The following is a 13,000-nucleotide window of genomic DNA, read 5'->3' as shown; positions in this document are numbered from 1 at the left end:
TACGGCTTGGACTAGGGATCTGCGATCCTCTCCTTCACGATGGAGAACGGTGGGGATCACGAGCTCGGCAGTAAAGAGACTGTTCCTTTTGCCAGCAGGTCTTAGACTGACATCTTGACTGCAGTGACCATCGACGAGGAGCGAGAAGAGGAGCAAATGGAGGAGAAGATTGTCAATGAAGAATATAAAACATGGAAAAAGAATGCGCCCTTTCTCTACGATCTGATGCTCAGCACCGCTCTTGAATGGCCTACACTCACGACACAATGGCTGCCAGATAAGCAAGAGTACGTTTAAACAGGCTGCATAGAACAAGCATCCCACTCACAAGGGCAGGATTCCAGAAAAGGATTATGCAACTCATCGACTTCTTATTGGCACACACACCTCCAACGAAGCTCAAAACTATTTACAGATAGCTCAAGTACAACTGCCGAAGCCGGTCACCCCCGATGCAGCAGATTACGATGAGGACCGGGAAGAGATTGGCGGATATGGGGGCGGAGCTTCAAAGAATTCACCAGTCATGGAAGTCAAATTCAACATTGTTCAGAAGATAAATCATCCAGGCGAGGTCAACAAAGCCAGATATCAGCCCCAGAACCCAAATATAATCGCAACATTGTGCGTGGATGGGAGGGTCATGATATGGGACAGAACAAAACACCCCAGCCAGCCCACGGGCAACATAAATCCGCAAATGGAGCTCCTGGGTCACGATTCAGAAGGCTTTGGACTGAGCTGGAGCCCCCACCAAGCGGGACATCTCGCTACTGGGAGCGAAGACCAGACAGTAAGATTATGGTGAGTCCGCAGAGTATGCCGTTACCTTCGACTTGCTCACTTTCTAGGGATATAACGAAGTTCACCACCAGCAACAAAGCTCTTCACGCTACTCGAACCTATACCCACCATACCGCCATTGTAAATGACGTTCAACATCACCCTCTACATGCTTCTCTAATTGGTACCGTCTCTGATGATCTCACCCTCCAAATTCTCGACACTCGCTCCCCCTCGACCGCATCCTCCGCAACACAGGCCATCGACGGACACCAAGACGCCGTTAACGCCTTATCTTTCAACCCAGCTAGCGAGTACGTCCTGGCTACAGGTTCAGCCGACAAGTCGATAGGAATATGGGACTTACGGAACCTGAAGTCAAAATTGCATGCTCTTGTCGGTCATAATGACTCGGTTACATCGCTTGCGTGGCATCCCTTCGAGGAAGCCATTCTCGGAAGCTCGAGCTATGACCGGCGCGTAATATTTTGGGATCTCAGCCGCGTGGGCGAGGAGCAGACGCCTGATGATGCAGAGGATGGCCCACCTGAGCTGTAAATATATCCAACCCCATCTAAAGGCTGACTGGGAGGTGAGGCTAACTTATGAAGACTGTTCATGCACGGCGGCCACACAAACCGCATCGCCGATTTCAGCTGGAATATGAATGATCCGTGGGTTCTCTGCAGCGCAGCGGAGGATAATCTGATACAGGTCTGGAAGGTAGCAAATGCGATTGTGGGGAAGGATGCGGACGACGTGCCTATTGAGGAGCTGGAGTAATGAAGCGTATCTTTTCGGAGCTGATCTCATGTAGCATGCTGGATACCACAGCACCTTACATACTACACAGAGCGCTAAAGGCGGTCACCTTCTCAGAGATACCATGGACTTTCTACCATAAGTGATGGATGTGATTCCTAATGTACGTGAAAAAAGTCTCCGCTACCTAAAGGCCGTATGAGTGAATAGCTACATCATCAAACGCACTGAGTGGAATCCATAGCCCTACGAGCAGAGAGACAGAGTCATAAAACCCCCCCCCCCCAAGAGCAAAAGTGTTTGCCTTTCGACCAAGCTATGCTACCTAGGGTCTAATGCTACCGTCACCAGACCCCATGCTTAGCCAAACTCCATAAAGAGAACATTCAAAGCTTCTAGGACCAAAACCAGCCGCTAGGTTTGTTCACTTTGGTCTCCCTGTCCTTCCCAGTGTTCCTAACATCCTCACCTTTGATAGACTTTGACGCAGCATCATGTGTCTGGCGGACAGCATTCTGATGTTGTACTGTTTCCGTGTTCTCTTCGCGCCCGTCCGAGAAGCGTTTTATGAGCACAACCTTGGTGTGTACGCTACCGTCTTGGAGAGTAGTCCGCTCCGTAGTGGTGAGGGTGGAGAGTATACTCGGGTTTCTAGTGTCTGTGTCGGACGGAGAGGAGTCCTGTTGGAGATGTGCAAAGCGTCGAGCGGCGGCCCTGGCAGTACCCTGTGATGTTGGCCGCTGAGAGCCAAAGAATCTGTCGTACACGTCCAATTCCGTAACCCCAGCATCACGTTCCTCATCGAGATCATCATTGTCCGCGTCTTCTTCCTCATCAGCGTCATTCTCCGGCTGCCTTGCGTTGGTAAAGCGTGACAGAAGTCCGAGATCCTGGTTTGTAGCCTCTGACGTCTTGCCAGCAGCACTGCTCGATTCCTCGGTATCTTCTACTTGTTTGCATATTGCCAAATCTATCATTCCTCTCACCCAGTCGACGCTGCTTTCCGGCATTCTCTGCGAGCACTTAGGTGGTAGTTCCTGACCATTTTGCACAGCTAGCAGATCCTCGAACGCTTCTCTCCACTTGGCGCCGTGATCGCAAAGATGGGGTTGCTGCTCGAGCCGCACAGGCGAATATGGGCTGTAAAGTAGGTAAGCTATTGGAACAGAGGGCAGCTGCTCCCCAAGCACTGGAGCAGTAAGAATGTTACTTGGGAGACATAGGCTGAAGGTAGCAAGTGAGAGATAAGAGCGGGTAGCATCGTCCATGAGGCAAATGTTAAGGCCTGGCTTCTCCAACGGAAGTCCCTCCTGCTCAGTCGGTCTGTAAGGGCATCTCCGAAGTTCACTGTCGTCACAACTAGTGGGCTCCTGGATGTCTCCCTGGATAGCATGCTGACCCTCCTTGTGGGCTCTTGTATACACGTCCATGATCCTCCCCGCTTCATCTGCTTCGCGGGCAAGGCATTGTGATGACTCTCGTGCCTCCTGTAACCATTTCTCGTAGTCCTGAACTGAGCGGCGAGGAGTGGTCGAAGGAGATGCAAACAGTGAGGATATACTGAAGACACCGTTCATGAGAGTCGACATCTGGTCGTCGGCAAATCGGCGGAAGGCAATGAACGGGTTCGCGTCGTCCTGTGCTTTCTGACGTGTATTCTCCTCGTCGGAGGGTGCCATGGTAGGATACAAAATTGACTCCAGAGGATATTTGGGACAAAATGGGAAGTGATCGAATGTTGCGTTCGAAGACAGTCAAGGTCAAATCTAGGTGCGAGGTCGAGGGGTATCATTACATAGTAATAACCAAAAAAATTTATAAATAAATTAATATCACTACCAAAAATCATACGATTTAAACATAATATTATATCTTAAATACAAATAAACAATATTATATATTACAATCTATAAATCTTTATCCACTATTAATTATTAAAAACTAATAATTACATACTTATTAATTACAAAAATAAAAATCCAATAAATTATTATTACTAACTCAAAGAGACTAAATATAAATAGTAGATATAAATACTATAGGTATAAAACTTACATTAAATACTAATTAAAAACTAAGTTCTAAAATTAATAAATATAAATTAAAAACAACGATATACTATAAAACAAAAGCCAATTAAAAGATATAGCTTCAATAGCATAAGGGCTATACATAATACCATATTCTATAAAACCAAAATAAAAGTTAAGAATCTTAGAGATATATTAGTTATAGTGTTAAATTAGCCAAACCCCACCATCTTATAAATAACTATTACAACCAACCTATATCGAAAATAAAATACATAAAAAAAAAAACGAAGATCTCAAAATTCTAAGAGAAAAAAGTTTATAAGGAATTTCGTACGGAGTTCCCTATATAATTAGAATAATATATTAATATACCTAATAAATAATATCCGCCAATACTATATATAGTATAAAGAATTAATAACCTATCTTAAAAAAAAATATTCTAGTAAGACTAATATAAATAGTATAAGTTACGCTTTTAAAGAGAATAATTAGAATATATAGAAGAAAAGTTTAAGTTTAAGCACTACTATAATAAGTATATAAAAGATTAATCGATTTAATACCGATAACTATATATTCTCTAGCGAGCTTATAATCGAAACTAGATATCCACTTCATAATATTAGATAGAAGTCTTTAAATATCTTTAACCTATAAATTAATAGAAACGTTTCGTTAGAGTATTAGAAGTTTCTCGACTAATAATAGTAAGATTAATTAAAGAATAGAATATTCGATCTGGCACGATTATTACTCTATTAAAACCATAAAGATAATTATAAAGTAAGATTTAAATATATTCGATAGTATCTAATATTATTCGATATTTAGAAGAGGCGTTTAGAGAGAAATTAGTAATAATAGTAAGGAGTATTAAAGATTAGAGGGGATACCTATATATAAATCTCTTATATATAAAAAACTATAAAAACAATTCATAATAGAAAGGATTAAATAGAGTCTATAGAATGATCAGATTAGAGTAGATTATAAGTAGTTATAAAGATAGTATTAATAATATGGTAGAAAGCATTATACCTCGGGCGGTTATCGAATAATAAAGATAACTATCTTTAAAAAAAATATCACAAAAATACAAATATCTAAGTTCATCTAAGAAACAATAGAATATATAGAGAAAAGTTTAAGTTCTAACTACTACATAATAAGTATATAAAGATTAACGATTAAATCAGTAACTAAACTTCGGCTTATAATAAATTAAATATCTACTATTAATATTAGATAGAATCTTAATATCTTAACATAAACAATAAAAGTTCGTTAGAAGTATAGAAGTTTAGCTAATAATAAGATTAATTAAAAAAGAAGATATTCGATCCGCCACCCGATTATACTATAAAATACATAACAATTATACAATAAATTAAAACTATACAGTCTATATTCATTACATCAGAAAGGCGTTTAGCAGAAATAGATAAAGAGAAAATGAGTACGCTATGAAAGCTCTTATATGTAAAGAACTATATAAAAATTAATAGGAGGATTAAAAGAGTCTATAGATGGATAACAAGTAATAAAGTAATGGAGTGTAGTATTAATAATAGTGGGGCGGTTATGTATAGACGCGGGCTGTCTCAAAAGGCCGAGATGCCGATCCTTCGATTGGCTACGAGTGCCCGTTTCTTTCCTCCCCTCCAGAATTGTCAGAATTGTTATTATATAAAGTACATGTACCTACGTACCTAGGTACAGACTCTCGGGCAAATTGGCAGGATTCTACCTCCAATCATTTGCTTGTCTTGTACTTGCTACTCTAAATACGCTACATCATTACGCAGCGGCAAAGACGCCATCTGCATCATAGTGGTGATTGCGGTGAGAGGATTGCCATTCATGTGTCTTAGGCGTATTTGCATTCCATCTCTGGATATGCTGTTGACGATTTTAGGACCCAAATGGAACCGAGCGATATTTTTGCTTTCGAGGTAAGGAAGAGCGCGTAGGGGAAGAAAGCTCCGACAGAGGGAACCGCTAGTCTCAAAGGCGGAGACACTCACACTCATACTACCTTTCTTCTCGTCATCACGAAGCAGGTACTGAGATCTGGCGCCTTGCTCTTCTCTTCGCCAGCCTGCGTACCCTCATCCAAAACTTCTCTCCACCCTTTCCAACCACTCCGGCTCTTCAGACGATGCCTGGTGTAGGGATCCCCGAGCACGTCAACGTCACCCAGATCACAGTTCCTGTTGTGTGGACGAACCACCTGAATAGGCGTGAGCAGTCCGCTCAACAACAGACACATTAGAAGGTGCTTACATATAATATAGGCCAGTATAGCCACCGCTGGAGCTGTCATTCATTCTCAAAGCCCAATTTGTCACAAACGACCACGGTATACTGGTTGACGTACACCATATTTTCAACTGGAAAAAGGCCGAGTTTGCCGTGAACAAGTTGCCGGCTTTGCTATTGAGTCTGGCCGGTAAGGAGGCAGCTGCGCTTTGTTGACTCATGGCAGACGCCTGTCTCTTGATGTTGCTGTAGAAACTAGAGCAAGGTTTATCAGTGAATGATATGCTGTTGCAGGAAGAGGATCGCTCAGGAGCTCATACGACTCAAGAGCCTGGGCCGCTGATTCCACAGGCACCAGCGCGTAGTATTTGATGACGTGCATAGTCCATTGGCCAAGTTCCGTTGACACGAGATCATTGATATCAACGCGTTTGGCGAGCGGACGTGGTCCGAGAGTACCGTCGGAAGAAAGAGATACTTGCTCTCGCTTGGTTTCGACATCATCGCCTTTTCTGGTAAGCAATGGCGTATGTGGGGTAGCTGAAGAGATGACTGTGAGAAAGGCAAGGACAGCTGACAGCGCTGAGACAGGGCAGACATTGATCAGGCGCATTGTTGAGCACCTAGAAACTGTTGCCAGCTCCAGTAGAGACAGAAAAGCTTACTTGTCTCTCAAAGTTATGTCTTCGTTTGTGTTTATCCCTCACTGGTGATTCCGCACTGGCGCCCACGCGCCATGAGAGGTGCCTGGCGAAACTGTTGATGGGTCGCAATCAAATTTGAACTGATAGGCGGCTGTATGTTTCATCGGAGATTTCCCGTCGGAACTGCATTCTCCTCTCAGCACTTGATTGCTCCCAATTTTCATGGTCGCAAAAGAATGCTGGTGGATGTCGCGACACCGCGACACCGGCGCTAACCAAGATCTTTGACATGAAGGAAAAAAGGTGGAATTGCTCTTGAACAAGTAGGCAGCAATTCGTGCTCTATCGAAGAACTCACGACAGAGATTAGTTCATCAAATGAATGGAATGAAAGCATTAAATTGGCCAGACAAAGTGGGACGAATGACCTAGCGTTGTGGAAGTAGACGATCATCGGAGAGCAAAAACCCAGTGGAGGGTAAAGTCTGCCATTTCTTATCATCAAGGAAAACCCTAGCATACAGAGAAGGACAAACTGTATCTCGAAGATATCTGAAGTATTGGGAGTTCTTGGGCAGGCCTCACAATCTTGCCTCGAGCCTGAGGATAGGCTTTCAGCATAGCAAAGTGCTCCCCAAACCTTTGGGATCAAATAGGTAGAGGAATAACGGCATTCTTTGTCAAATAGAACGAATCCGATTCTCTGATGTTCTAAGTCTATGATCGCCTCATCATCTCGTGTCGTGGATATGCCAAAACGTTAGTCTTCTGGCGTTGTACTGGAAGCTTCCATCCAGTTCAATATCCCACTCTGCTCACTTTGTTTCGAGTAAGCTTAACCCTGGTGTCGTTTGATCAGCCCTCCAGAGAGCAATTTCGATAGTGAAGAGTGCTTGTTTCCCCTGTCTTGCGGGACCGAGATGAATGTTGCATAGTCGCATATGCGAGTGCATGTGTGTGCACTCCCCTTCTTCTTTTACCTCAAATCAATCCCATCCTCATTCCTAACCGCCCGTTCGTTCTTTTCTCGGTAGCTCTAGCATAGCCTTTTCATACGTTGCTTCAATTATATTCATCTGTCGACCCTGAAGTTCTCAACTCCGATGGTGCCGAGAACAGCAATCGCCCTCCTATCAACTCGCACAGTATGTTCTGCATGGACGTTGACCTTCGAATCCTACACCCTAGTGCGCCATAGTGCCGCCGGGTTCGCTTCGACGCCATCGGGAACTGCAAAAGAAACCATGCGACAGAGGTACATTACCACTTCCCCTTCCTTCCCGACAGCAAGCGATGCTGACAGTAGCAAACCGCACAACAGAGTCTCAACGGTCTCATTCCTGCTTTCACTGAGGTTTCCAGGGCCCCTTCCCAGAACCGAACTACCCTTGTACATATACTTCCTCATCATTCCACTATTCCTACCAGAAAACCGCCAGTCAAAAAGCATGATTTTCGGGAGTAAAGGTCTCTTACACCCTCAACCCAATTAAGCGTAAATCGCCTAGTATTCGCATGAAAGAAGCAAAGTCCTGACCCAGTTCTGGTTCTTTAGGTTCCGGACGTGTTTTCGAACAGCCCGACATTGATGATGGTCCGCAATATTCATTGAATCTGAGGTGTAAGACTAGTAGATTGGAGTGTAGTAATAGGTGCGATATGTGGGGAAGATTAACGATTAGGAGGAGGCGAGATGGGCCAGAGCACAAAAAATCAAACGTTCCATTATATGCGTGGGCTTTCATGAAACTCTCGAGTGAGGAGAAGGCACTTCTCGACTGGAAAAAAATGGTTCGATAATGACGACGCATGTTTGGTATGTACTGTTGTTGCGGGTTATATTACGGCAAGAAGCCAGAGATACGGGTAACGCTAGCGTAATACCACCTCCTGAAGCTGTAAGGTACACTTACGTCAACCTAAGCTGCAACGTGTTTTCGGCTTCACCTCCGTGTTCCTGTTGAGATGCATTCGACCCTAGTCAGGGCTCAGAATGTCTTTGGCTTCTTCACTACTGTAGCATTCTGCACCGCGATACTCACTGCTCTATCCGTGGTTTTCACAACTCAAGAACCATCCGCGAAGATTGAGTTGCGCAATGTACAGGTGTAAGCTGCCCACTAAGAGACGCGACAGCTTTGTTGTCTAACAACACATACAGAGTAAAGGGACGGCCGCACTACTATTCACCGAAAAAGGAAGAATACGCCCACATAAAATTTGACCTTGACGCTGGTTCGTCTGCTTCACCAAAGCTGTCTGTGCGACAAGCCAGTTATTGATTCTACGTAGACTTCACCTCTCTCTTCAATTGGAACACGAAGCAGTTGTTTGTCTGGGTTGTTGCAACTTATCCATCTCCCGACGCATCGTCTTTGTCCCAGGCAGTCATTTGGGACACCATCATCAACTCCCATAGCCAATCGCATCCCTTCAACCCACTACAATTGTTCACCAAGCCTCCTCCTGCGAAGAAGTCCAGCAAAGCTAAAAAACAATCCGCGAAGAAGCAAGAAGTGGATCCAGAACCAGGCATTCTTCGTCTCAAAAACACGAAACCCAAGTATCAGGTCACCGACATCAGCGGGATCCTTGCGGAGCGTACCAATGTCACTTTGGAAATCGGATGGAACGTTCAGCCGTGGGTTGGTGCATTAACATGGACGCTTGGTGAAGGTCAGGTGCTGGGTAGATGGAAGGGGGTCGAGGGGGGGAAGAGCAAGGCGTTTGACATGCCTCCGTTGAAGAAGAAGAGCGTTGGCTCGGAGACAGTGGTATCATCAGGAGAAACGCCCCAAGCAGCCGAAGCGTCTGCAGTCATATGAAGATGCGTCTATGGATAGAGTGCGAATACTGCAAGTGTTTGGAGTTTTTCTGCTTTTGAAACAATTTGGGGTCCAAATGATCTATTGACAAGAATCGGCGAAGATACCCCTCCATTGGAGAATAGAGCCCACAACACATTGCATTTCCACATTGTTTGGGGGATTGGGGGGGAGAGAGAGTTCATATTCTTTGCATGCCACACCTACCCAACTGCTGAGCGTCAGTGAAACAGTGATGCGATGCTTACAGCCCGCCCCCACACTGAGTGTTTTCCCTTTCGGCTGATCGACAGGGTTCAATTTCTAGCCTCAGGAATCGGGCCATGACCTCATCTCACGCACTCCTTCGGGTTCACAGTTACTCTACGATTATTTGCGTGTAAATTATCTTCGCTACGCACGACTGCAGCATTCGCTTCTCGTGAACTGGTCGCTGCAATGCCGCAACCGGAACTGCCTGAGCCCGCACACGCTGAAGTCGACTCGATGCTGTCCCGAAAATTCGGCAAAGAAGTTGCAAATTATTTCTCTGGTTCGCTCTTTCACCACTGCCATGCAAATCCGGGAGCTCACCTGCCTAGGATCACCCTTGAACAGAGTGTCCTTTATGCGAACGGATCATGCCTTTCTATCCGCGGCCTTGAAGCATCCTTCGACCTCCTTCTTGCTCTTCAACAATCTATCACCGTTGGCAAAAGACCCTACCAAGCTCGAGTATGCCTCATTCAAAGACATTCAACCTCTGGTTGGTGATGATCCCTACTCCAAAACCGAGGAGCAGTTGGTATCAGAATACAATTCATCGATCACAGTCTCTCAACTTCTGTTCCTTGGCCTTGACGAACGTAAGAAGTCCGGATTTGAATGGTCCATTTACCATGGGTCTCCCTACTTCGCTCTTGATGTCACTCCAAAGGGCACGATTAGTTCTGCGGCTGAGACGTTGATCGAGTTAATGAAGTCTCGGGGACTGCAATTCGTCGAAGGCCGTATGCACATGTCTCTTCCTGCCGAACAGGCAGCTGTATACGCGCAAGCACGAGCTCTCCTTGATTGGAACGCACGCAATCCTTTCTGCGCTCAATGCGGCCAACCTACCTTGTCCATCAACGCTGGCACAAAGCGAACTTGTCCACCGAAAGACATGGCCTCTCTGACCAACACCACCTCTATTGGATCAACGACTGCTGCCACACCCGCGACAGAACGCCCAGACTGTGCAACCAGAAAGGGCATATCAAACCTGTGTTTCCCTAGAACCGATCCGGTATGTACATTTCGGAGCAATTACCTCCCATTTCGTACCACATTACGAGCTGCAAGACAACCAATGTTTCTGGAGTAGAAGTGTTCGTTTACTCCCCTAAAGCTATCTCACCGCTCGAATATTTTCCACGGAGAACAGATGCTAATTCCGAACCCTCCACAGACAGTCATCATGGCCGTGCTCTCCGCTGATTCTGAGCGCATTCTCCTCGGCCGGCAGAAACGCTGGCCACAATATTGGTATAGCACATTAGCGGGCTTCGTCGAGCCCGCAGAGTCTGTAGAAGAAGCGGTCCGTCGTGAAGTTTGGGAAGAAAGTGGGGTAACCCTGGGCCGCGTAGTAATCCATTCAACGCAGCCATGGCCTTATCCTGCGAATCTCATGATTGGAGCAATAGGGCAATGTACACCGGGGGGAGAAGAAATCGTGTTGAAGCATGATCCGGAGTTGGAAGATGCGAAATGGGTGACTGTGGCAGAGGTGAAAGAAGCACTGCAAGTAGGAACGAGTGGATTGGGAGAGGAAGCTGGGGAAGGTTATAAAGAGGGCGGTCTCAGATTACCACCGAGAACGGCGATTGCAAATCAGCTGCTCAGCGCTGTCACGGGTGGACTTTTAGAAGGAGGAAACGGAGAATCAAAGATGTAGAGAGAGGATGTCATTCCATGTTCGTGGATATTGCGGCTGATCGTTGTTCGACTCGAGACCATAGATCGCCTCACCACCAATAGAATCTTGTAAAGGCCATGTAAACAGACATCTTCTACGAGCTTGCAATTTCGCCTTCTAATTCCAAAGATCGCAATAAACAATCCATTGGCCGAAATCCTCTTTATACCCAACGTACAACTGGTGCAGACGGGACCTTGGCGAAATGATTGCGCTACTGTAGTGCTTAGCTCTAACCATTACTCTTAGGCTGTGAGAAAGCATCTTGATTCTCTCAAGACTCTAATGGACTCGCTACCATTTCCTCCAAAATCGATAGCTGCTATACCCTCCTATCTGATGAACGGAAAAACGCACACAGCTCATAGTAGCTCTCCCCTACGTCCCTCCACGCGAACGTCGGTCAACGCCGAAGAGCGAGAGAGACTCACAGCTTCTATTGCATCCTCAAATGCCGGACGTCAACCTATAGATCTGGATTCCGTAGGGTCGTCAAAGGTCAATGGCCATGGATCATATTCCCTGGAGGTGCCAGACGAAGATTCGGCAGCTCCAACCAATATCGATGTCTCTGCCAGGGATCCTAGAGACGAAGCACCGTCTCAGACGACTCCCACTGTGAGCCGGCCTGCCAGCCCATACACGTTAAATCCTCCAATAGACTTTGATGGGTTGAGTTGGCCGAGTGAGTCATGGCTTGATTGAGGTTGCAAGATAATGCTGAAGGAATATCTTAGGTCTTGGGACGAGAGAGCGTCTGGAAGCTACACCCAAACAGGCTGAAGAGCGGTTACAGAGATTGGAAGGAGCTATAACGACCATCTTGGAATGTATAGGAGAAGATCCAGACCGAGAGGGTCTGCGAGGGACGCCGGAGCGCTATGCAAAAGCCATGCTCTACTTTACTAAAGGCTATGAGGAGAATGTCCGTGATCTGGTCAATGGAGCTGTCTTCCACGAAGATCATGATGAGCTTGTCATTGTCAAAGATATCGAGGTCTTCTCGTTGTGCGAGCATCATATGGTACCTTTCACTGGAAAGGTAGATTCCCGAGTCTTCTCTTAAGACTTCTAATGTGCTTGGAAATCTTGGTATTGACCTTATTCAGATGCACATAGGCTACATTCCAAATCGTATGTTGCCAGGAGATCATAATTTTTGGTAATGCTGATGGATTATAGGACGAGTACTGGGTCTCTCCAAACTGGCACGCCTTGCAGAGATGTTTTCCCGTCGACTTCAGATCCAAGAGAGGTTGACGAAGCAAGTGGCACTCGCGATCACTGAAGTCTTGAAGCCTCAAGGTGTAGCTGTGGTCATGGAGTCGAGTCATCTTTGCATGGTTATGAGAGGCGTAGAAAAGACTTCGACGTCGACCATCACGAGCTGCATGTTAGGCTGTATGCGATCAAGGGCAAGCACAAGGGATGAATTCCTTAATCTGGTGAACAAGCGATAACAGTTCAGGCAAGCGAGAAGAATGATCTACGATCGCATGAAGCTTGAAGCCGCTTCGACACATGTGGTTTCTTTCTGGAGTTCTAGGGGACCATTCGCGTTCTTGATGGTGCTCACCCACCACGTCAAAACCAAGTGCTGGTTTGACGACTCAATATGCGTGCTTGGATTTTTGCATACAGGATCTGCCATTCAACAGGCGAGAATGGGAGCAAAACTTTGAAAATAAAGCTTGGGCCGGTCTTGGCTTCGTGCAAATACAAGACCTGACTATCTTCTCAACATCTGAAGTCACC

The 13,000-nt window shown here is 45.7% G+C and overlaps 6 protein-coding genes across 6 annotated transcripts; 4 read left to right on the top strand and 2 right to left on the bottom strand.

The window, feature by feature from the left end:
* Window positions 1-39: 39 nt before the first annotated feature.
* HO173_012530 (uncharacterized protein) lies at window positions 40-1,566 on the top strand (the record flags this gene model as incomplete). Its single annotated transcript, XM_037314399.1, has 5 exons — window positions 40-70; window positions 125-287; window positions 337-804; window positions 852-1,337; window positions 1,395-1,566. The coding sequence occupies 5 exons, from the start codon at window positions 40-42 to the stop codon at window positions 1,564-1,566; spliced, it is 1,320 nt and encodes a 439-aa protein (XP_037158707.1).
* A 374-nt stretch (window positions 1,567-1,940) lies between these two features.
* On the bottom strand, window positions 1,941-3,224 carry HO173_012529 (uncharacterized protein; the record flags this gene model as incomplete). Its single annotated transcript, XM_037314398.1, has 1 exon — window positions 1,941-3,224. The coding sequence occupies one exon, from the start codon at window positions 3,222-3,224 to the stop codon at window positions 1,941-1,943; it is 1,284 nt and encodes a 427-aa protein (XP_037158706.1).
* A 2,558-nt stretch (window positions 3,225-5,782) lies between these two features.
* On the bottom strand, window positions 5,783-6,453 carry HO173_012528 (uncharacterized protein; the record flags this gene model as incomplete). Its single annotated transcript, XM_037314397.1, has 4 exons — window positions 5,783-5,811; window positions 5,865-5,891; window positions 5,959-6,095; window positions 6,161-6,453. The coding sequence occupies 4 exons, from the start codon at window positions 6,451-6,453 to the stop codon at window positions 5,783-5,785; spliced, it is 486 nt and encodes a 161-aa protein (XP_037158705.1).
* A 1,996-nt stretch (window positions 6,454-8,449) lies between these two features.
* Window positions 8,450-9,309, top strand: HO173_012527 (uncharacterized protein; the record flags this gene model as incomplete). Its single annotated transcript, XM_037314396.1, has 3 exons — window positions 8,450-8,592; window positions 8,646-8,719; window positions 8,777-9,309. 3 exons carry the CDS (start codon window positions 8,450-8,452, stop codon window positions 9,307-9,309), a joined length of 750 nt encoding a protein of 249 aa, XP_037158704.1.
* A 438-nt stretch (window positions 9,310-9,747) lies between these two features.
* On the top strand, window positions 9,748-11,224 carry HO173_012526 (uncharacterized protein; the record flags this gene model as incomplete). The annotated part of the gene is made up of 3 exons (XM_037314395.1): window positions 9,748-9,841; window positions 9,891-10,576; window positions 10,739-11,224. 3 exons carry the CDS (start codon window positions 9,748-9,750, stop codon window positions 11,222-11,224), a joined length of 1,266 nt encoding a protein of 421 aa, XP_037158703.1.
* A 306-nt stretch (window positions 11,225-11,530) lies between these two features.
* HO173_012525 (uncharacterized protein) lies at window positions 11,531-12,705 on the top strand (the record flags this gene model as incomplete). The annotated part of the gene is made up of 4 exons (XM_037314394.1): window positions 11,531-11,930; window positions 11,983-12,287; window positions 12,355-12,379; window positions 12,428-12,705. The coding sequence occupies 4 exons, from the start codon at window positions 11,531-11,533 to the stop codon at window positions 12,703-12,705; spliced, it is 1,008 nt and encodes a 335-aa protein (XP_037158702.1).
* Between the last annotated feature and the right edge of the window lie 295 nt (window positions 12,706-13,000).

This window comes from Letharia columbiana (assembly GCF_014066305.1).
Source record: "Letharia columbiana isolate WasteWater2 chromosome Unknown Sc0000083_s0, whole genome shotgun sequence".
Lineage (NCBI taxonomy): Eukaryota > Fungi > Ascomycota > Lecanoromycetes > Lecanorales > Parmeliaceae > Letharia > Letharia columbiana.
Note: the sequence above shows the minus strand (reverse complement) of the source record. Positions and strands in the feature narration are given on the sequence as shown.